The sequence below is a fragment of the Myotis myotis genome, unplaced genomic scaffold (assembly GCF_014108235.1).
Source record: "Myotis myotis isolate mMyoMyo1 unplaced genomic scaffold, mMyoMyo1.p scaffold_m19_p_5, whole genome shotgun sequence".
Taxonomy (NCBI): Eukaryota; Metazoa; Chordata; class Mammalia; order Chiroptera; family Vespertilionidae; genus Myotis; species Myotis myotis.
Genome location: NW_023416357.1, coordinates 88,445,330 through 88,464,984, shown reverse-complemented (window position 1 = coordinate 88,464,984; position 19,655 = coordinate 88,445,330). Strand labels below are relative to the sequence as shown.

Here is a 19,655-nt window from a genome sequence, read left to right as displayed (position 1 = left end):
TTGTGGGAGGGCTCCAGGGCGTGTCTGGCCCATCTCAGTCCCCAGCAGCCTTTGCATATCATTAGCATATAATTGAACCGAGACCTCTGGTTTATAGGTCGATGCTCAACCACTGAGCCACGTTGGCTGGGCAACTATGGGGATGACTTCAGTGTGCCAGGAAAAGCATGTGGGCTCTGTATGCAACTCTGAGCTCTTTGGGTGAGTATGACTCTACCTTAAGAGGCTGACAGAATTGGAAATAATGTATACAACATGGTGGCACACAGTAGACATTTATTGCTCTCCCTTATTCTAAAGCAACCTTTTTTCAAACCCTTAATTCTAATATACAAAACAAAGGGAGGGGTAATCTACATGTGCTTCACAGGAGCTGAGCCCATAAACATCCATTTGACTAGCATATTACAAAGCACTTCACTTGGACTCCAAAACTTTGGTATTAGCCAATTTTAGAGAATGTTTGACTTGTTCAGCATAAAAAAAATAGGTGAGTAGAAGTGCCTAGATTAACCCCAGTTGTGGGTCCAAGTGCTCTCTCCGTTCTACCATGCTGACCATCTCTTTTTCACTCTGGGGAAATACGTTGAGCTTTATGCCTAAAGGTCTTATTTATTGATGCAGCTTTTGGCTCCAAGGATGAAAACACTTCAATCTCATCCTTTTACTTACTGTCAATAAGCCTTTTTTATTTTTTTAGGATTCTAGGCTAGACTTGACTTGTACTAGTTTATACTTTGAAGGCATGACAGAATCCCTTATGACCTTAGGGAAAAAGACTAATGCACCCAGAGGATCATTCCCAGTGCCTTTCTCTGGGGAGCCATGGTTCCTACCAGAGAGGCCAGGCCAGGCAGACTCTTGCATTTTATTGCTGGCTTATTGTCCTTTGATTCACTAATTTAATGATATTTGGGTACCCACTATAGACCATCACACCTTGGATATAAGGGGCAATTAACACTATGAGCCTCCAGGAAAATGGGCAAAGGAGACCACTGACGAGCCCAGGAGGAACTATGTTAGAGGACTCGCCAGGAGTGAATTATCTGTGGTCATTCAGATGCTCAGGGTAAGGCAGTCTTGGCCCCTTTCAGGAACTGAATGATTTGGTAGAAAAGGGCACTCCAAGAACAGCTGAGGACAGGAGGCAGCAACTGAGTAATTCACTCATTCAACATCAACTCACCCTGTAGTAAGAGGTCTCTAAGACTTAAGAGGGCGGAAACCAGATAACAGAACCTATGAAAGGTACATTTAAAAACTGAGAAAGTGCGAGAGCATAATGTAGACTTGGAGATCAACTCGTAAAATTTTTAGTTCTTTGAGGTTTGGAGCTTGGTTAGCAAAAATGGTGCACCTCAAATTGAGTCCACCTAAAGACAATTGCAGCTCACCTGCGTCTTTCATGAAGTGGGAGCTACAATGCCTAAAATTAGAAAAACATCTATAGGGGAACTGCGTGTATTAAGAGAATGGTTTTCACCTCTGATCAAACTAATTGGATATTCTAGGGCAGTGGTCGGCAAACTCATTAGTCAACAGAGCCAAATATCAACAGTACAATGATTGAAATTTCTTTTGAGAGCCAAATTTTGTAAACTTAATCTATATAGGTAGGTACATTGTTATTAAGTTAATTAGGGTACTCCTAAGGGGCCAAAGAGCCGCATGTGCCTCGCGAGCCCCAGTTTGCCGAGCACTGTCTAGGGAACAGTGACAAATAGTGCTCACAGGGAACCCACTTACTCTTCACCCGATTAGAACATTAGTATTTTAAAGTTTCTTGTTACTGCTCAGTTTATTGAACACTGGCTCCGAAGGCTTATAGTACCTGGAACCTTTTTAATGGGCAACATGTTTGCTAGTGAACTACTCCTTACATAACTATTTCCCTACAAAAGTTTCTCAGGGAGCTTTACCAGGACCTCTGGGTGGATGCTAATTTCATGTAGAGACTATAAACTAGATAAACATAAAGACATGTTGAGACAATTATGTTCTTCTGCAAAATACATATGTTCAGGATGCATATACTATATCTAAAATTTATTACCTTACATTTATCAGACACCATTTCAGAAGAAAATCACTTTATTGTAACTGATTCACAAACATCACAAAAGTTGGTTAGAGGAGGCCAAACATCTGCTCAGCCCCAAACTGAATTATCATCTTAATGAACTTGTACACAGTAAGTATACTCTCTTCCACTGCCACTGCTATTCTGAGGCAAGGAAACTATTAATGACACAGGAGAGTTAACAAGTAGTTTTATACTTTCACTATCAATTATATATTTTTATACTAAGTTAACTTGGACATGAGAGATGATTTCCCATTTCTTCAATGCGACCTTCTTGGTTAGGCTAATCCTGCAAACAAAAAAGGTACATTTAGAAGAGCACTGGCTGTATAGTCTTAACAAAACTGAAGCCCTCCCAGTTATGAAAGGAGAGGAAAAACCCAGAGTTTCTTTAATAAGTTATTGAGGGCATCCTATAACCAACAAAACATTCTGCATTTGTCACAGCTGAGAAAAGACAGGGCACATGTGCTTCTGGGGACAGAGTCCTGAGGCAGAAATATAGCCAGTTTGATACTGGATATCCCTTCATCAAAGAATTCTGAAAAACTTGGACATGCAATCTCTTACTTCCACAGTTCAACCACCTGAAAGGATAACTTCTCCCTTATATCCTACCCAAAATGAAGGGGGGAAATAAAAATAAACATTTTAATAGATGGTGTATTCTTAGGTGGATGGAAGGAAATTATGTGAAAACGAGCTGACATTCTGCAAAGCCTAAATCGCAGAATTCCGGTGAGGGACTTAATAAACTTGTCTAATAAGGCATGCAGAATGCCAATATTAGTCTTTATGTGCATTCCTGGACTTTGGTGAAAACAGAATTTTGTATTCATAACCTTAAGTCTAGATAACTCACATGCAGTTATCCTTAATAAGATCCGACACACTAATCTATACCTATTGAAGGAAGAATCAGATTCAGAACATAACTGGTAAAGGATTAAGATAATGATTAGAAATCTCTGCACCAGTTTGTTAGAAGTTAGCTTATCTTTAGAGTAATTTTAACAAAATCTCCTCTAATTTGTCAGTTTAATTTATTAAACACAGATTCCCTAAGTTCTATAGGATCTAGGAGCACAACCATTAAACAAATCGAGCCTATGCAAGTTCAATCATGAATTGATATATCACCTACCATTTGCAAATTTGCATTGTTTCAGCACCTCGCTGAAACCCTCACAAAGCTTAAGGTCACCCTGGTTCTGGGCACAGTCCAAAAACTGTTTCATCTCATAGTGGCATGGGCCAAACTGCTGCTGCTGCTGGTATGCCTGTGTTCCCTGGGGCTCCTGCAAAGGCATAACATTCAGAAACGTTTAGAAAGGAAATCAGACTTAACCCTGAACAAAGAGCAGTATCCACTGTCTTTGAGGTTAACTGGGAAACAGAACTAAACCCAGCTGCAAATTAAAGTTTTCAGCTAATAGCATGGAAAGTGAGATCTTTCCAAGGCAGAAAATTAGCTTTAGCAAAATTCCAGTTGTAATCAGCAAGATTTAAGAAAAAAAATGCAAATAAAATAAAATGGTTATCTAGGCATTTAAAGACCAGTGAAGTTTCATGGAGGAAAAAATGGGACTACTATAGAAAAATAGGTGGATGAAAGTTTCAAGTATAACACAATTACAACAAGGTACACACCCATGCTCATCAGAGGAGAAAATTCACAAACCTCAGAGAGGCAAGTGGCAAATGTCAGGTAAGAGATCAGAGAGCAGAGAGCTTCTAAAGAGATTTTTTTGAAAACTAAGATTGGCCTAAACCGGTTTGGCTCAGTGGATAGAGTGTCGGACTGCAGACTGAAGGGTCCCAAGTTCAATTTCAGTCAAAGGCACATGCCCGGGTTGCGGGCTCGATACCCAGTAGGGGGCGTGCAGGAGGCAGCCGATCAATGATTCTCTCAGCTCATTGACGTTTCCATCTCTCTCTCCCTTCCTCTCTGAAATCAATAAAAAAATATATAAAAATATATAAAAAAGGAAACAAAGATCAAGACTGAATTAGTTCAGGGTAACCAAGACAAAATATTTAAAATAAGAAAAAAAATGGCTGTTTTACAGTGAATCAGGTTGAACTACTAGAGTTCTACATCTTGGGAAAAAAGAAAATTTATACAGTACTTACTGATGCTGGCCTGAGGCACTAACTCAACTGCCAAGCGTGGCTTTTGATAAAACATTTTCTGTTTAACAGCATTGTGGATTCTAAATTTACACATGGTTCTTACACACAAGGAACTTACAAATAACTAGGTTTCCTCATTAAATATACCACTGAAGGGCAATGCCACCCAAAGTCTTACCTGGTAAGTGATGTCAGGCCTCGAGGGCTCAGCATTACTTCCTCCACTGAAGCCCCCAGTGATGGCGTGACCCAGCGTGTGGCCGACAGCAGAGCCCACAGCCACACCAGCTGCAGTGGTTGCCATTTGGGCCATCAGACCTGGCTGCCGGGGTGCAGCAGCAGGTGCGCCAACAGCAGATGGTGCAGCTGGTGCTGGTGGGTGAGCTGCTGGTGCTGGTCTGGGCGCAGCCCTCATCTGAGGTGCCCGGCTGTGAAAGTAAAGAACAAAAAGTATGCAGTTCCTACTTCCAACCCAGGTTTGGAAACTGTCAAGGTAATACTACATACATACAAAAAAACTTTACAAAACACAATTCCCTAAAGTTCCCATGGTCGGCAAACTGCGGCTCCTGAGCCACATGCAGCTCTTTGGCCCCTTGAGTGTGGCTCTTCCTAAGCCTTAGGAGTACCCTAATTAAGTTAATAACAATGTACCTACCTATATAGTTTAAGTTTAAAAAATTTGGCTCTCAAAAGAAATTTCAATTGTTGTACTGTTGCTATTTGGCTCTGTTGACTAATGAGTTTGCCGACCAATGCCCTAAACTATTGTTACATCTTTTTTTTTAAATATATTTTTATTGATTTTTTACAGAGAGGAAGGGAGAGAGATAGAGAGTTAGAAACATCGATGAGAGAGAAACATCGACCAGCTGCCTCCTGCACATCTCCTACTGGGGATGTGCCCGCAACCCAGGTACATGCCCTTGACCGGAATCGAACCTGGGACCTTTGAGTCCGCAGGCCGATGCTCTATCCACTGAGCCAAACTGGTTTCGGCTACATTTTCTCTCTAACCTTTTGTGTGGGTTGTAACCACTAAGTATAAACTATTTTTTCCTGCTTCTTTGCAACCATTTCCATGTATTCAATAGCCCACAGTATCTTTAAAGAACACAGTTTTTCCAATACTTCATAAAAATTGTAAAATATTAAGAGTTTAAAATATTCTCACAGAATTCATCCCAAGTGCTAAGGAAAAAATAGGGAGCGAGGGGGGGCATGTTGTGGGATGTCATAACTTAAGGACAGTCAAAGGAGATCTCCCTGAGCTGGTAACATTTGAATGAAGACCTGCACTTCGTCATCTGGGGAAGTAATCTGGTCAAATCCTTCATTTTACAGATTAGAACACTGAAGCCCAGTGACGAAGTGACTTGCCTGAACTGTTATACCAAGATTAACCTCAACTATTTTCCATCTGTAGGACAGTTGGATGCTTTCAACTATTTCAGTAAAATCTTCATGCCCTGACCGGTTTGGCTCAGTGGATAGAGCGTCGGCCTGCGGACTGAAGGGTTCGATTCCGGACATGGGCATGTACCTTGGTTGCGGGCACATCCCCAGTGGGGAGAGTGCAGGAGGCAGCTGGTCGATGTTTCTCTCTTAACAATGTTTCTAACTCTCTATCCCTCTCCCTTCCTCTCTGTAAAAAATCAATAAAATATCTATTTTTAAAAAATCTTCATATAAATTATGCCCCCCCCCCCACCAGTTTTCAAATTCTTCCCCCAAATAAGGCCAGGTCAAAAGTTTATGATTTCACTTTATAAAAAGGTGGTTATTGCCCAGCCGGCGTGGCTCAGCGGTTGAGCACCGACCTATGAACCAGGTCATAGTTCGATTCCCCATCAGGGCACATGCCTGGATTGCCGCTCAGTCCCAGGAGGAGGCATGCAGGAGGCAGCTGATCAATGATTCTCTCTCATCATTGATGTTTCTCTCTCCCCCTTCCTCTCTGAAACCAATAAAAAATATATTTTAAAAAATATGGTTATCTGCCCTTTGAACAGAAGTTTCTTTTCACAAGCGAACCCCTTCTCACACTCCTAGCACACTGTATGAACACAGTCCAGTGAAGCCACAGGGCCTGTGCTAAACGTCCTGAACTGGTCACTGGCTTTCCCACTTCCCGGAGGCATGACCTTAGACAAGGAATTTATTCCGAGTCGGCTGTTTCCTTATTCCTGTCAAGTCGGGGTAACACCGATCTCTAGGGTTACCATGAGGTGTAACTGGCAGTACATTTTATAAGTATTTTAGAAATTAGAAATCGTCATGTACACGTGAGGGCCTTAGTGACTGTGTCCTCTCGTAGGCTGAGACCCCAAAAGGCTCACTGCTCATGGCAGGTGCTCACAGATTATTCCCTGAATTGAAATCCGATCATCTTCCCGATTGTTACCTTTCTTCTACACTTTTTTTTGCTACTTCGAACGTTTCAGCCCGTTTCCACTTTTTACAACTTGGCTATTTTAACTTAAAATGAGCTACGAAATATTTTAAGCAATAACTCATGGGCGTTCGAAATTAGAAAACTTGCCACTAATGGGGAGAATCTAGCCAAAGGCGCCACGAAGTCGGGCCCCCGCCGCATTGGCCTTCAGACGCCCGGTCCACGGCCTCCGCCAGCCGCCGCCCTGCCACCCTGCGTCACGGCGCCCACAGAGCCCCCAGCCCCGCGAGGACCTCACCTGGCCGGAGGGGCCATGCGGGAGGTGCGGCTCCGGCTTCCACGCGGCATCGCAACTGCGCAGCGGGTCGGTGTCTGCAAGTGCGAAACTCCTAGAAGATCCCGGCGGCTTCTGCTGAGAGAGAGAGAGCGGAAGACAGGGGGCGGGGCTGGAAGCGCGCGACCAATCAGCGCACAGGCAGGGCCCTTCCGTTTGCCGACGTCTCCGAGGGCCCTGAAGGTCACTGAAAGAGCGTGACCACGCGATGGCGCCTCGTCGCACGCGGTTGGCGTCAGGAGCTGGGCGCCGGGGCTGTTTAGAAAACCGGAAGTGCCTGTGGCAAACTTGCCGGTCCCAGACTAGCGTAAGTTAGAACCGGTCGCTGGTTAAGGGTCCGAGGACCGGTGCGTCTTCCTTCAAACGTTTGTATGACTAACGTGGTACGTCACATCCAACCTTGAGAGTCAGACCTCTGTCGGGACTACCACTGGACCTTGGGGCAAGTTACTTCACGTTTCTCAGCATTAAATCATTTAGATAAATATTTTTTGAGGCAGTGTGGGCACGCAGTATGAACCGAGGGAAAGTGAAAACTTGAGACAAGAATCGACGAAACAAAGTTAGTTCTTTTTGTATTTCTGTTGTCTGCGGATCCAGTCAGCAAAAGTTAATCGTGCTGTACGTGTATGCATTACTATACGTTTTCAACCATTTCACATATCTTATAGGATTTGTGCCCATAATTGAGGTAGCATTCACGGATAAACACGTTCTGATCTACAAGTGCCAGCTGGGTTGAGACAGCGCCGAATGAAACAAGACGACAGCTTCCTTAGTTTAAATCCAGGGAGGAGAGACACAAGCGCCTGTACAGGTCGGGTGATGGTGACGGAAGCACAGTCCTTGAAGTGGGGCAGCAAGCCAGGCCTTACCAAGGGTAAGACCATTCCTGGCAGAGGGAACAGCAATTGCCAAGGCCCCAGGGGCCTGTGCTGCAGTAATAGTTGGTATGAAATGTTTTTAACAATCACATTTTAGAGCCTCTGCAGTATAGGGGAAAAGTTGGCTGCTGGCATTTCAAGGAGGGCTTCATGGGAAAGTCCTTGGGGATGGGGTGGAATTTATGGAGGTGGGAAAGCAGAGGTGGAACCTCCATTTCTTCTTGGATGCCCATCAGAAATTTCCCCCCTTCCACCAGAGGTAGCAGAGTTTAACACAACCTTTCCAGCAACAGCAGGGTGTTTGTGGAATCCAGGGGGTAAATGCAAAACCTTTTCATGAAAAACCAAGTTTTATTTTCATAGGACTTCTTAAAGAAATTAAAGCTTTATAAATGATAAGACTTTGGCCCTAGCTGGTTTGGCTCAGTGGATAGAGCGTCGGCCTGTGGACTGAAGGGTCCTGGGTTCAATTCTGGCCAAGGGCACATGCCTGGGTTTCGGGCTTGAACCCCAGTAGGGGCCGTGCAGGAGGCAGCCAATCAATGATTCTCTCTCATCATTGATGTTTCTCTCCCTCCCTCTTCTTTGAAATCAACAAAAAATATATTTAAAAAATAAAACTTCTGTTATCTACTTAATTTGAGTAGAATATTTACTGCACTTATCAAGAGCCCATTCTGAGCCTGCAGTCCAGGCATATGCCCTGACTAGGAATCAAACCATGACCTCCTGGTTCACAGGTTGACACTCAACCACTGAGCGACACTGGCTGAGTGATAACAGAAATTTTAAAACTGTACAAATCCTGTTCCAGAAATTCCATGTCTAGGAATGTAAGAAACAATTGTGAAAAACATAAAAAACTGAGTCATATATGTGAGAAGAAATTAAGTGTAAGGGTATTTAACAATATATGTAAAATAGGAAAGACGTATAAACAATCTAAATGCCCTACAATATAGAATTAAATGTTATCTACATATACACTGAGTGGCCAGATTATTATTACCACCTGATGTTTGTAGGCAAATTAGCTATAATTTCGCGCTGAAGTTGCTAGAGGGCCAGACCATTATAAATAGGGAGGCAGGTGGTTTACCATGACAGTAGAAGTGATTTTTTTCTGAAGATATGGGTAAACAATGCGATTTAAGAGCCTTTGAACATGGGATATATTTGAACGTGAGTGGCCAGATTATTATGACCACTTGATGTTTGTAGGCAAATTAGCCGTACACTGCGTTGTATGGAATATGGAAGCCGAAGGCCTGTTCAAACACCTTTGCTGTCTGCAGTTACCAAGATAAAACGTTTCCAATTTGCACAGGAATACAAGGTTTGGACAGTCGAGCATTGGAAAAAAGTCATGTGGTCCAATGAATCACGTTTCCAGTTGCATCATGCAGATGGCAGAGTGAGAATTTGGCGGAAACAGCATGAAAGCATGCACCCCACATGCATGAGACAACCCTTCAAGCTGGTGAGGGCAGTGTTATGGTTTGGGGCATGTTTTCCTGGCATGATTTGGGCCCTTTAATTTGTGTGGAACAACGTCTGAATAGCACAGCATACCTAAGTATCATTGCTGATCAAGTTCATCCTATCATGTTGATGGAGTATCCCAATGGGGATGGCTTCTTCCAACAAGACAATGTGCCATGCCACGGTGCTCGTATTGTGCAGGAGTGGTTTCAAGAACATGAGGGAGACTTTACCTTGCTTAGGTGGCCCCCACAATCACCAGATCTCAATCCAAGGACGAAGTTAAAAGAGCCATCAGGCAGCTGATTCCACAACCATCAAATCTCACATAACTGGACAGTGCTATTCATCAGGCACTGTTGGTGTCAGATTCCTCGCATCACCTTTCAACATCTCGTGGAGTCAATGTCAAGAAGAATCGCCGCAGTATTGAAGGCAAAAGGTGGCCCAACAAAGCACTGATGGGGTGGTCATAATAATCTGGCCACTCACATTCAAATATATCCCATGTTCAAAGGCTGTTAAATCGCGTTATCTTCAGAAAAAAATCACTTCTGTCGTGGTAAACAACCCGCTTCCCTATTTATAATGGTCTGGCCCTCTAGCAACTTCAGCATGAAATTATAGCTAATTTGCCTACAGATGTCAGGTGGTCATAATAATCTGGCCACTCAGTGTATATATAAAAGGCTAATTTGCCAAGTGTCCCCTTGGGAGTTCGACCAGGAGACCAGGAGTTTGATTGCTCACTATGACATGTGCTGACCACCAGGGGACAGTGCGGAACAAAGGCAGGCCCTGCCGGCAACCTGAAGGCCCCGATTGGCTCTGATTGCCTGCCAAGCCTAGGGACCCTACCCAGGCATGAATTTTGTGCACCAGGCTGCTAGTACATAGATATAATGTTATGCAGCCATTGAAAATGTTATGAAAGAATATTTGACATGAAAGTATCTTAACAATATGCTAAATGAAAGAGCAGTTTACAAAATAGTACACATAGTATGTTTATATTTTGAGAAAATATATGTATCTTAAAGCCTGGCATTATATACACCCAAGGAATATCCATTGAGTAGTGCTTTCTTCTTTTTTGTGTGTCCATATTTTCCAACTTTGCTTCAGTGAACATATTTATATTAAACACCATGGTGGTTTAAAATGCCCACAAATTAACACGCCTTTCAAAAAGTGGAGCCTGATCCCTCTCCCCTTGAGTGTGAGCTGGATTTAATGACTTACTTTGAATGGCTAGAAAAAAGCAAAAGTGTTGATGTGCAACTTCGGAGAGTAGGTCTTAAAAGGTACTGTGGCTTCCTCCTTGTTCACTCTTTCAGATCACTTACTCTGAGGAAAGCCAGCTGTCACATCATGAGGACACTTAAGCAGCCTCATGGAGTCTCATGTGGCAAGGAAGTGAGGCCTGCCAGTAGCCACGTGAGTAAGCAACCTTCCCATGACTGGTCTTGGCCAACAGCTTGACTGCAACCTCATGAAATGCTGAGCTACAAACCACCCAGCTAAGCTACTTTGAATCCTTGGCCCACAGAAACTGAGATAGTAAGTATTTGTTCTTTTAAGCCACTAGGTTTTGGAGTAATTTATTATACAGCAATAAGTAATTAATACACAATTTCTACAATTACTATATTTAAACTGTACACATTCTAGTATCTAAAATGAGCAAAATCTAGTTAACACACATTAGAGTGTTGCTTTAACATGGCTTATATCTGTCTGAGTATGCTGTACTTTACAGCAGGAATTGAAATGTTTGAAACATTAAGGTTCTTATACTCTAAATGTAGTGGTTGTTTTTATAACTAAGACATATAAATACAGTGCCTTGCAGATATCAGACAAAAAAGAATGAATTTTTTTAACTCATCTAAAAATACAAAGTATTATATGAACAAGTAGTTAAGGGGTGCTTATGTGAAGTTCTACAGGATTTCAAAGAATGGACATTCAATGTGAAGGCTTCAGGAAGAAAGTGGCATTTAAATAATTATAGGTGGAATTAGTTTCAAGATTAAAACTGTAAAGGGGGAAATAGTATGCTAAATACAACAGCACAGATTCAAATGAATAATTATGGTGAGTTTAGAGGACAGAAGACCTGTATTAAGAATCAGTGTTTTTTTGGAAGTTGTGTCAAAACTTAAGAAAATCCAATAGATCATTTCCAGCACAACGTAAGAAATCTAGGCCTTTTATCCTATAAGATTGAGGGGTTTATACGATTAAAACGGTCTTCTGGTAGATTAATCTAGAGTTTAAGCAACTTGACCAAGTCAGTATAGTTTAACTCCAAAGCGATTCCTACCATAACACACTGCCTGATGTTGGAGATATTGAAAAGAATTAATGTAGTGAGTGAAATAATCAAGACTTTGTAACCAAAGAGGAAGGACTGTATTCTGTAAACGTAAAAGTAGTTACCATTTATTGAGCATCTATTATGTGTCAGGCCCTTAACTGTGTCGGATGTTTCATATATTTTATCTATAATCCAATTTGGCAAGGTAATCCAATATTATTCCCATTTTACAAATGAGAAACCTGAGACTTGGAACTTGAAAGTAGTCAGAAGTTTGCTGACTGCTAGAGTGGTGTTCACAGCTAGGATTAATATTCAGATTGCTCCTTCCAGTACACACCTTTCTCTCCTAACCACGGACTCATCACTGGGTGCCAAGGGCTGAATGAATGCAGAATGAAGATAAAGGAAAGGTACCTGGCCATATTCTGTATAATTTTAAAACTAAAATTCAACTGTTTTCCTTGGACATGGAGGTTTGTGGTTGGTTCTGAACCACATAACATTGTCTACAGTTGAGGAAAATTGTGATGCTGGAAAGAGTGAATGCTTTACGAAAGTATCTGTGATGCCCATCTTCTTTCTAACCAGCTGTGCAACCTCTGGAAAGATATGTGAACTCTCTGAGCCTCAAGAATCCCCTCTCTAAAATGGAGATAGTGTCCACCTCAAAGGATTGTTGTGCCATGTGAAGTGCAGAGAACCTAGCAACTAGGTTCAACAGACACTATTACAATTTAAAGTACTTCTTTTCTTGGAAAACAAATATTAAACCTGCACACTTGAGTTGAAATCTTGTACAAATTCTTATCTTTGTTCTCCTCCCCCCATTCATCTTTGTGACCTTTTCTTTAGGAAGAAGAATGCAAATATTTGTAGACTTAAAACTAGTTACCGTAGCAACTAAAAAAAAAAAAAAAAACACTAGAAGAGTTAAAATGCCACTCTTGCTGCTGCTCTCTTTTAATTAAAAACCCTAAAAAGGCATACCCACTTGGATGTTACTTAACAACCAGAGTCTGGCCGTTGAAGCAGTAAAGTTAAGCGATGCCAAAACCAAATTCTGTTGACCAACATGGATTCTCTCCCCTTAAGACCAGTTGCAGAGGGAGTCAAAGAAAAGACTTTTTTTTATCAGGTCCTTCGGTATCCTGTAGAAAAATCAGACAGAAACAAAAATCAGTTATTTTCTTTGGTCCGAGCATCAACACTGGAAGTAAACCCCTCACTTGTATTTCTTTAAAAAGATGTTTTCTACCTTCCCTAGCCCCTTCCACCATTCCAACTGCAGTCAGGAGATAAGCTGCGGGCTAACGGGGTCCACCTGCGACTCGCTAAGGCGGGGCCGCTTCCGAAGGGGCGACTGTGCCCGGGTCGAATCGTAGGGGACCAAGGAAGTGGCCCGCGGCGCTCGCGCTCACGGGGCTCCCCGGGCCCCAAGGGTCTGGCCCGTACGCACCAGCGCGCAGGCGAGGCGAGTGCGCGGCCGGGGCTGCAGCTTGCGCTGGCGCCGCTTGCGCTGGCCGTTGAGGAGCTTCTGTGCGATCTTGCGCTCGTGGCCGCCAGGCACCGGCCAGTTGGTGCGCAGTTCCCGCTCGCGCCGCGTGCGGCCCTTGCTGTGTCCGGCCCCACTGGCCGGGAAGTCGCGCAGGTAGTAGTAATCGGGGCAGTCATAGAGCTCCTCCTCGGAGCACACCTCGGCCGGCAGCGGCTGCGCCAGACTCGGGGCGTTGGGAAGGGCCCGGTCCATCGCGCCCGGCTGGCCCGCAGCCGGCGCACGCGCGCCTCTGGAGCCCCTCCGCCCCGCGCTGCGATTGGCTTCGCCTGACAGGGCGGGACCTAGGCATACGTCACAGAGCTGGGCTTGCGTCCTGCACGAGGTCTCAGGCTTCCCGCTGGGTCAGACGTGACCCCTTCCTCCGCCTGGGTCTGTGTGCCCTCGTCGGAGACGGTCACTTGGCAAAATCCGATCCTGCACTCGCTTTATGTTGGCCAAAAATGGTAAACATATGCACAGAGGAAAGGCCACATGAGGACAGAGCAAGAAGGTGGTCATCTGCAAGCCAAGGAGAAAGGCCTTAGGAGAAACCAAGCCTGGTGACATCTTTTTTTTCTCTCTGGAGCATCAAGTTCATTAGGAAACTTGAGAGAGCTAAATACTTTAATAAGAACCCCTACAAACATAGGAGCAAAGGAGAGCAGGGCAGGGAGAATGGCCCCAGGAAAAACAGTTCCAGTCTCTGAAGTTTTCATTCAGGTGGGAGCCGAAGGGCGGACTCATAGGGAGGACAGCTTCTCCTCTTGACCCCCCCAGGGGGCTCCAGGCAGTCTTCCAAGCTCAGGGTATTTTGGATAAGATGCTTCTGAAGGCCATGGATGCGGGATACCGTCCTGACGTGAATGCCATGCAGAGAATGCTTCGGCAGTCAGCACACCTCCATGGTCTCTCCAGAAATACAGCGTGTATTTCGTGCTTTGCTGCTTACATCCAGCTTCTGTCTCATCTCCCACACCACATGGCCTGTCTCTGGAGCTCAGCATCTTTAAAGTTCAACATTTACAATGCAGAAAGTACTGCTTGATTGCCCCAGCATGTTTGGCTGGTCATGCTTTGGCTGTCCACTATTGTAAAAAATTATATTGACTTCACTCTTGTCCTTTTGAGATGCTGCTTGTCAGTGGACAACTTATAGCATAAGAATCTTAAGAAAAACCTAAGAACCTCCAAGCCCACCCCCTGTGGGCCCTGGCCGTGGCCAGAGGAAGAGGCTGGAGTCCATCATCTTGCTGCCCAGCTTGAAGCCAGTTTTCATTGGTTGTCCCCTCTGGGGGTCCACCAATGCTGCTGCTGCTGTGGGTGGTGGGGGCCCCCCAGGGTCATGTTGGAGGATTTGGCTCAGGGTGGCAATCCTTGGTTCCAGGCTGCATAGGGAGATTGTGTGGTCCTTCCTTTGGGACTGGCTAGGGAATGGAATTCCTCCCTTCACGCTGGCTGGGTAAATGGTCATCGTTTCTTCTAGTCTGGGGGAGTGGCCATCCTCGCTTGCATGCTGCCTGGGGGAGTGGTGGTCCTCCCAGACTTCCTGGGGGAGTGGGCATCATTGACTCTGGGCTGAGTGGTGGAGTTCCAGGGTCTCGGCCATTCTGCCCTGAAGTCTGAAACCCCTGTGCTGGGGAAAGACTAATGTTGGGGTCTGGGGAGGCTCAGGGCCTTCCCCTGATCTTGGGGTTTTCATGCTATCTAGTATTAGATAAGTGCCCATGATGTTGTTATATATTCTTCCTGTGAGTGATTCCTCTATCTCATGCTATTCATATCCCATGTCTTCATTATTTGGACTACTTTTGGGTCTAAGTCACCTCAGGGTGGTTCAAAGTATGGCCTCAGTTTCTCTGACTGGCCAATGTTGACCCAGTGGTCCTTCATTATGTCTTTCATTGTTGATCTTTGGCTGAAGTTGAGAGTTATTAAGTTCTGTAAAAGTCTGACATTTCAGAGACAGGAAGTATGGTATAAAGAAGTGCCCACACAAGATCTTCCTAACTTCTTCAAAATTTCCCCCCACAAATAGAAGTTCCCGTCACCATCCTGTAGAGTGCTACCTCCATGCTCCAGATGTCCATCTTCGGGCACTCATAGGCTTTGAGCTGCAAGATCTCTGGGGCCATATAGGAGATGGTGCCACAGAATGTACTTTTTCTCTTCTGTAAATTCCCCACTGAAGCCAAAGTTTGCTAATTTAACCCTTATCTCACCATCTAGAAAAATGTTCTCCGGCTTCAGATCCTGAAGTACTATGTGTCTCTGATGGCAATACCGGGCCACTGATAATAATTGCTGGAACATGGCTTAGACTTTCTTCTCTATCATGGGGCCACAGTTCTCTAAATAGTCAAATAAGGTTCCTTCACTAGCGTGTTCCATGAAAATATAGACTTTGTCCTGATGGTAACGACCTCAAACAACTTTGTAATGTTGGGATGATTTAATCTCTTAAGAGAATGAATCTCTTGAAGAACATCAGAGAACCCTGCCAGGTGACAACTTTTACAGCCATCTCTGTGCTGGTGAGTGTGACAGCCTAACCTCTCCAAAGGATCCCTTGCCAAAGGTGTTGAGGATGAGGTAGTTGCCAATATGGCACTCCTCATTGGCAGAGATGGCTACAAAGTCATCAGACATGATGACTTAAAGAAATAAAAAAATATTCTCTGAGATCTGTACTCACTAAAGTGGATCAGTGATGAAAATAGAAAAAAAGAGAGGAGGAAGATGAGTAGAAGAAGAAGAGGAGGAGAAAATAAAATAAAAAAATGAAATATAAAAAGAAAAAAAATTTAAGTAAAAAAAAAAGAAACAATGAAAAAACAACAACAACAAAACACAACTATGAGAAAACAAGCCAACTAGTCCAACTCCAAAAAGTCACCACCAATCAGCTTCCTGGGCTCTAACAGACTAAAACCTCAGCCCAGCCAGTACCTTAAAGGGGTGGTTTGTATTTCCATCACAATGGCACCTTATGAGGTCAAAGAAAGAAATGTACCACTCATGGCTGGAGGTAAACCATAGTGGTTTTCTCACTTTTTGGTCTCATGACCCTTATTTTCTGAGGGAAAAATGAAAGAACCCCCAAAGAACGTTTTGTTTATGTGGGATATTCAATATTGACATTTACTTTTACTAGAAATGAAAATCTGTAAGATGCAGACAAAAATCAACAGTCTGACTTATTCTCATGCTCCGGGTCTCAGTTCAAATATCACCTGCTTAGAGAGGGCTTCCTACCTACCTCACCCAGCCCATCACTTTTGTCGTCTTCATAGCACTGACCACAGTGTGGCTGATTCTTGTTTACTGTCTGTCCTTCCCATGAATTGAAGAGCATGACTGTAGGGATCCATGTGTCTAGCACAGTGTGTGGCAACAAAATGTTTAATCAAATTTGTTCACTGGATTAATATAAGAGTTTGGGGGAGCAAAAGAAAATATGGCCAACTATTTATTTAATCAAAGAGATTCCTAAAACATCTTAAAAACAGTCATGTTCGCCGAAACCGGTTTGGCTCAGTGGATAGAGCGTTGGCCTGTGGACTGAGGGGTCCCAGGTTCAATTCCGGTCAAGAGCATGTACCTTGGTTGCGGGCACATCCCCGGTGGGGGATGTGCAGGAGGCAGCTGATCGATGTTTCTCTCTCATCGATGTTTCTAACTCTCTATCTCTCTCCCTTCCTCTCTGTAAAAAATCAATAAAATATATATTTAAAAAAACCCCACAACAGTCATGTTCTATTCTCACTCAGTTTTGGGGGCAGATAAAATAAAGAGGAGGGTTGAAGTCTGGGTTTCCAGGTATGCGGGTTGGTGAGGCTGAAGAAAGTCTAACTGGTAGGAGTCTTACTATAAAGATTAAAGATGATTCATCTTTCCAGTGGTACTTGCTAAGGATGCAGTAAATTTGGATCTGCAATGAAGCTGTAAGGTATTTTTACACTTTGAATACCCATTTCCAGATGACACAAAGGACTTCTCAGGTGACCCTGAGTAGGCCATTTAGGTGAATTTTTGTGTTACTTAAATGAACCATCTCTTTTAACCTTGCAACTCAGGGATTAGTTAACAATATCCAACATGGTCCAATCCAGTGCAACTAGAGGGTGTCCTTTTGGAGATGTCTTTCTTTTTTTCTAAAATATTTTATTGATTTTTTACAGAGAGGAAGGGAGAGAGATAGAGAGTTAGAAACATTGATGAGAGAGAAACATCGATCAGCTGCCTCCTGCACATCTCCTACTGGGGATGTGCCCGCAACCCAGGTACATGCCCTTGACCGGAATCGAACCTGGGACCTTTCAATCCGCAGGCTGACGCTCTATCCACTGAGCCAAACCGGTTTCGGCTGTCTTTCTTTTTTTAAAAGTATATTTTTATTGATTTCAGAGGGAGAGAGAGAGAGAAACATCAGTGATGAGAGGGAACTGCTGATTGGCTGCCTCCTGCATGCCCCTTACTGGGGATCGAGCCCACAATCCGGGTATATGCCCTTGACCAGAATCGAACCTGGGACCCTTCAGTCCGCAAGCTGACACTCTATCCACTGAGCCAAACTGGATGGGCGGATGGGGCTGGAGATGTCTTTTTGATGGACCATGTGTCCAGGTTTAGACCATGATGTTTGGTGTCTTCATCTCCCAGGAGTGTGCTGTGGCTGGATTCTCTACAAGCTTGAATAAGTTTCTTTCTACCAGTCTCTAAAGCTCATTGTCTCACTATAAAACCCAGGGCCCTGGTAATATCTTGGTCTTGGACTTCCAGCCTTTACAATGGTGAGAAAATAAATTTATGTTAACAAAAAATGAAAGATAAACTATCCAAGTGTCCAGTGGGACTGCTCAAAGAAAATGTGGGGCTGTGTATTTATCCAGAGGACTTTTATCAGCAATTAACATTTTATTAGGCTATTTGATGTCAGGAGAAAGTGTTCAATAATGATGTAAGTGAAAAATTAGCTTCTGAAGAAATGCCTCTAGTATCCCAGGGAAGTATTTTTAAAACACATCTATCTATAAATGACTGAAGGGAAATTTATCAAAATGCTAAAAGTAGAGAGTCTTAAAAATGGCGGAAGAGTAAGTTACCCTGACACTCTCCCAGGACCAAACTGGAAATACAACTAAAATACAGAAAAACCACCCTGAAAAATCAACTCAACTGAATACTAGTTGGGGAGAGCCCTGATAACCAATGATGGAAAGTGGAGACTGCATAGAGACTGACTGGAAATGTAGAAAAGTGAAAGGGATGGCTGAGCTCCCACAGACAGCAGCTGAAAGTCCGGAGGGATATCTCAGTTGTGGGGGGTTCCCACTGAGAACTCTGGGGTCTAAACTCCAAGCTGGGCTTCTCAGCCTAGAGAACCAGAACTGAGAAAGGTGCCACATAACATCTGGCTGTGAAAAGCAGCAGGGTTGCTGACTGCCAGCCGGAGATGGCTAGAAAGGCAGGCACCCTCCTAAAGGGCCATCGCACATTTTGTGTGCAGCCATTCACCGTGGGCTCTGGTAGAGGGAGGGCAAAGTGGACTGGAGCTGTGTGAGGGAAGTCCAGAGTTGGGGGCTCTGAGGTTAGGGCTCAGAGTGCAGCCATTTTCCTGTGCTGAGTCATTCCTACACACTGTGGAGGCATCTTTCTTCATGGACCTTTGCTATCCAGGTGGTTTTTGCCCCACCCTGTTGGAAGAGCTCTAACCTTACTCTGTGATTTATAGCCTGAGGCAAATTAAGACTGTCAATTGGATTGCAGGCAGAGGCAGATCTCTGGAGGCTTAGAGTCTTTGCCTAATCTCCTTCTGGGCCTGGGACTAGAAAAAAGCAGACCCTAGTGGACATCTTGGTCCTTTCCAAAGACACACAGCCACAGCAGAGGTTAGCCACAAGCTGAGGATTGCTGATAGCTCCAAACAGGGTACTCAGGGCCAGTCGGAAACAGCATTTGACATTGTCCTGCACTAGAGATTGGGAGTTGTAGCAGATCTACCTAATACATAGACACAAACCCAAACAGGAAGCCAAGATGGGGAGACAAAAACAAACACACCCAAATGAAAGAATAAGAGACTTATCCTGAAGAAGATTCAAACAAAATAGAGATAAGAAATTTATCAGATATAGAGTTAAGAATAATGATGGCAAAGATACTCAATGGCATGAAAAAAGATATAGTAACTATGAAAAAAGACCAGTCAAAAATAATGACATAGCACTAATAAAGAACACATTGGAAGGAATACACAGCAGAATTAGGGAAGCTGAGGATCAGATCAGTGAATCAGAAGACAGGGTAGAAAAAAATCAGAGAACCAAAAAGAAAAAAACAATTAAAAAACAGGAAGACAGTTTAAGGGAGCTGTGGGACAATATGAAATGTAACAATATTCACATAATAGGAGTGCCAGAAGGAGAAGAAAGTGAGCAAGGGCTCGAGAATGTATTTAAAGAAATAATAGCAAGAAACTTCCTAA

The 19,655-nt window shown here is 43.7% G+C and overlaps 3 protein-coding genes and 1 long non-coding RNA gene across 6 annotated transcripts in view; 2 read left to right on the top strand and 2 right to left on the bottom strand.

The window, feature by feature from the left end:
• The window catches only part of SUMF2 (sulfatase modifying factor 2), a 28,320-nt gene extending 22,559 nt beyond the window's left edge, over positions 1-5,761 (top strand). The window contains exons 9-10 of one of the 2 annotated variants that reach the window (XR_004967702.1): positions 98-201; positions 5,564-5,761. The gene's annotated coding sequence lies outside the window, so the exon portion shown is untranslated. Of the gene's footprint in view, positions 1-97; positions 202-929; positions 1,941-5,563 lie in introns of those variants that run through there. The other variant, XR_004967703.1, reaches the window with a different exon arrangement.
• Positions 2,077-7,071, bottom strand: CHCHD2 (coiled-coil-helix-coiled-coil-helix domain containing 2). The gene is made up of 4 exons (XM_036310502.1): positions 6,913-7,071; positions 4,398-4,647; positions 3,231-3,384; positions 2,077-2,375 (listed from the first exon to the last, which is right to left on the bottom strand). Exons 1-4 carry the CDS (start codon positions 6,960-6,962, stop codon positions 2,365-2,367), a joined length of 465 nt encoding a protein of 154 aa, XP_036166395.1. The 5' UTR covers positions 6,963-7,071; the 3' UTR covers positions 2,077-2,364.
• A 107-nt stretch (positions 7,072-7,178) lies between these two features.
• On the top strand, positions 7,179-12,376 carry LOC118656823. Of its 2 annotated transcripts, none has more exons than XR_004967705.1 (4): positions 7,179-7,510; positions 7,620-7,828; positions 10,652-10,874; positions 11,968-12,376. It is a non-coding gene; the product is annotated as an uncharacterized LOC118656823 (long non-coding RNA). The 2 variants fall into 2 exon arrangements; XR_004967704.1 differs by having other exon boundaries at positions 7,620-7,898.
• A 186-nt stretch (positions 12,377-12,562) lies between these two features.
• Positions 12,563-13,432, bottom strand: NUPR2 (nuclear protein 2, transcriptional regulator). The gene is made up of 2 exons (XM_036310503.1): positions 13,094-13,432; positions 12,563-12,785 (listed from the first exon to the last, which is right to left on the bottom strand). Exons 1-2 carry the CDS (start codon positions 13,382-13,384, stop codon positions 12,747-12,749), a joined length of 330 nt encoding a protein of 109 aa, XP_036166396.1. The 5' UTR covers positions 13,385-13,432; the 3' UTR covers positions 12,563-12,746.
• Between the last annotated feature and the right edge of the window lie 6,223 nt (positions 13,433-19,655).

What these genes read in the sequence shown, in the direction of transcription:
- NUPR2 (XM_036310503.1), bottom strand. Translation starts at nt 13,384, where the DNA reads ATGGACCGGGCCCTTCCCAACGCCCCGAGTCTGGCGCAGCCGCTGCCG. An exon ending in CTCGCCTCGCCTGCGCGCTG is followed by an intron (nt 12,786 to 13,093) that starts GTGCGTACGGGC and finishes ATTTTTCTACAG; the next exon opens with GATACCGAAGGACCTGATAA.
- CHCHD2 (XM_036310502.1), bottom strand. Translation starts at nt 6,962, where the DNA reads ATGCCGCGTGGAAGCCGGAGCCGCACCTCCCGCATGGCCCCTCCGGCC. An exon ending in CGCATGGCCCCTCCGGCCAG is followed by an intron (nt 4,648 to 6,912) that starts GTGAGGTCCTCG and finishes TTACTTTCACAG; the next exon opens with CCGGGCACCTCAGATGAGGG. An exon ending in GGCCTGACATCACTTACCAG is followed by an intron (nt 3,385 to 4,397) that starts GTAAGACTTTGG and finishes ATGCCTTTGCAG; the next exon opens with GAGCCCCAGGGAACACAGGC.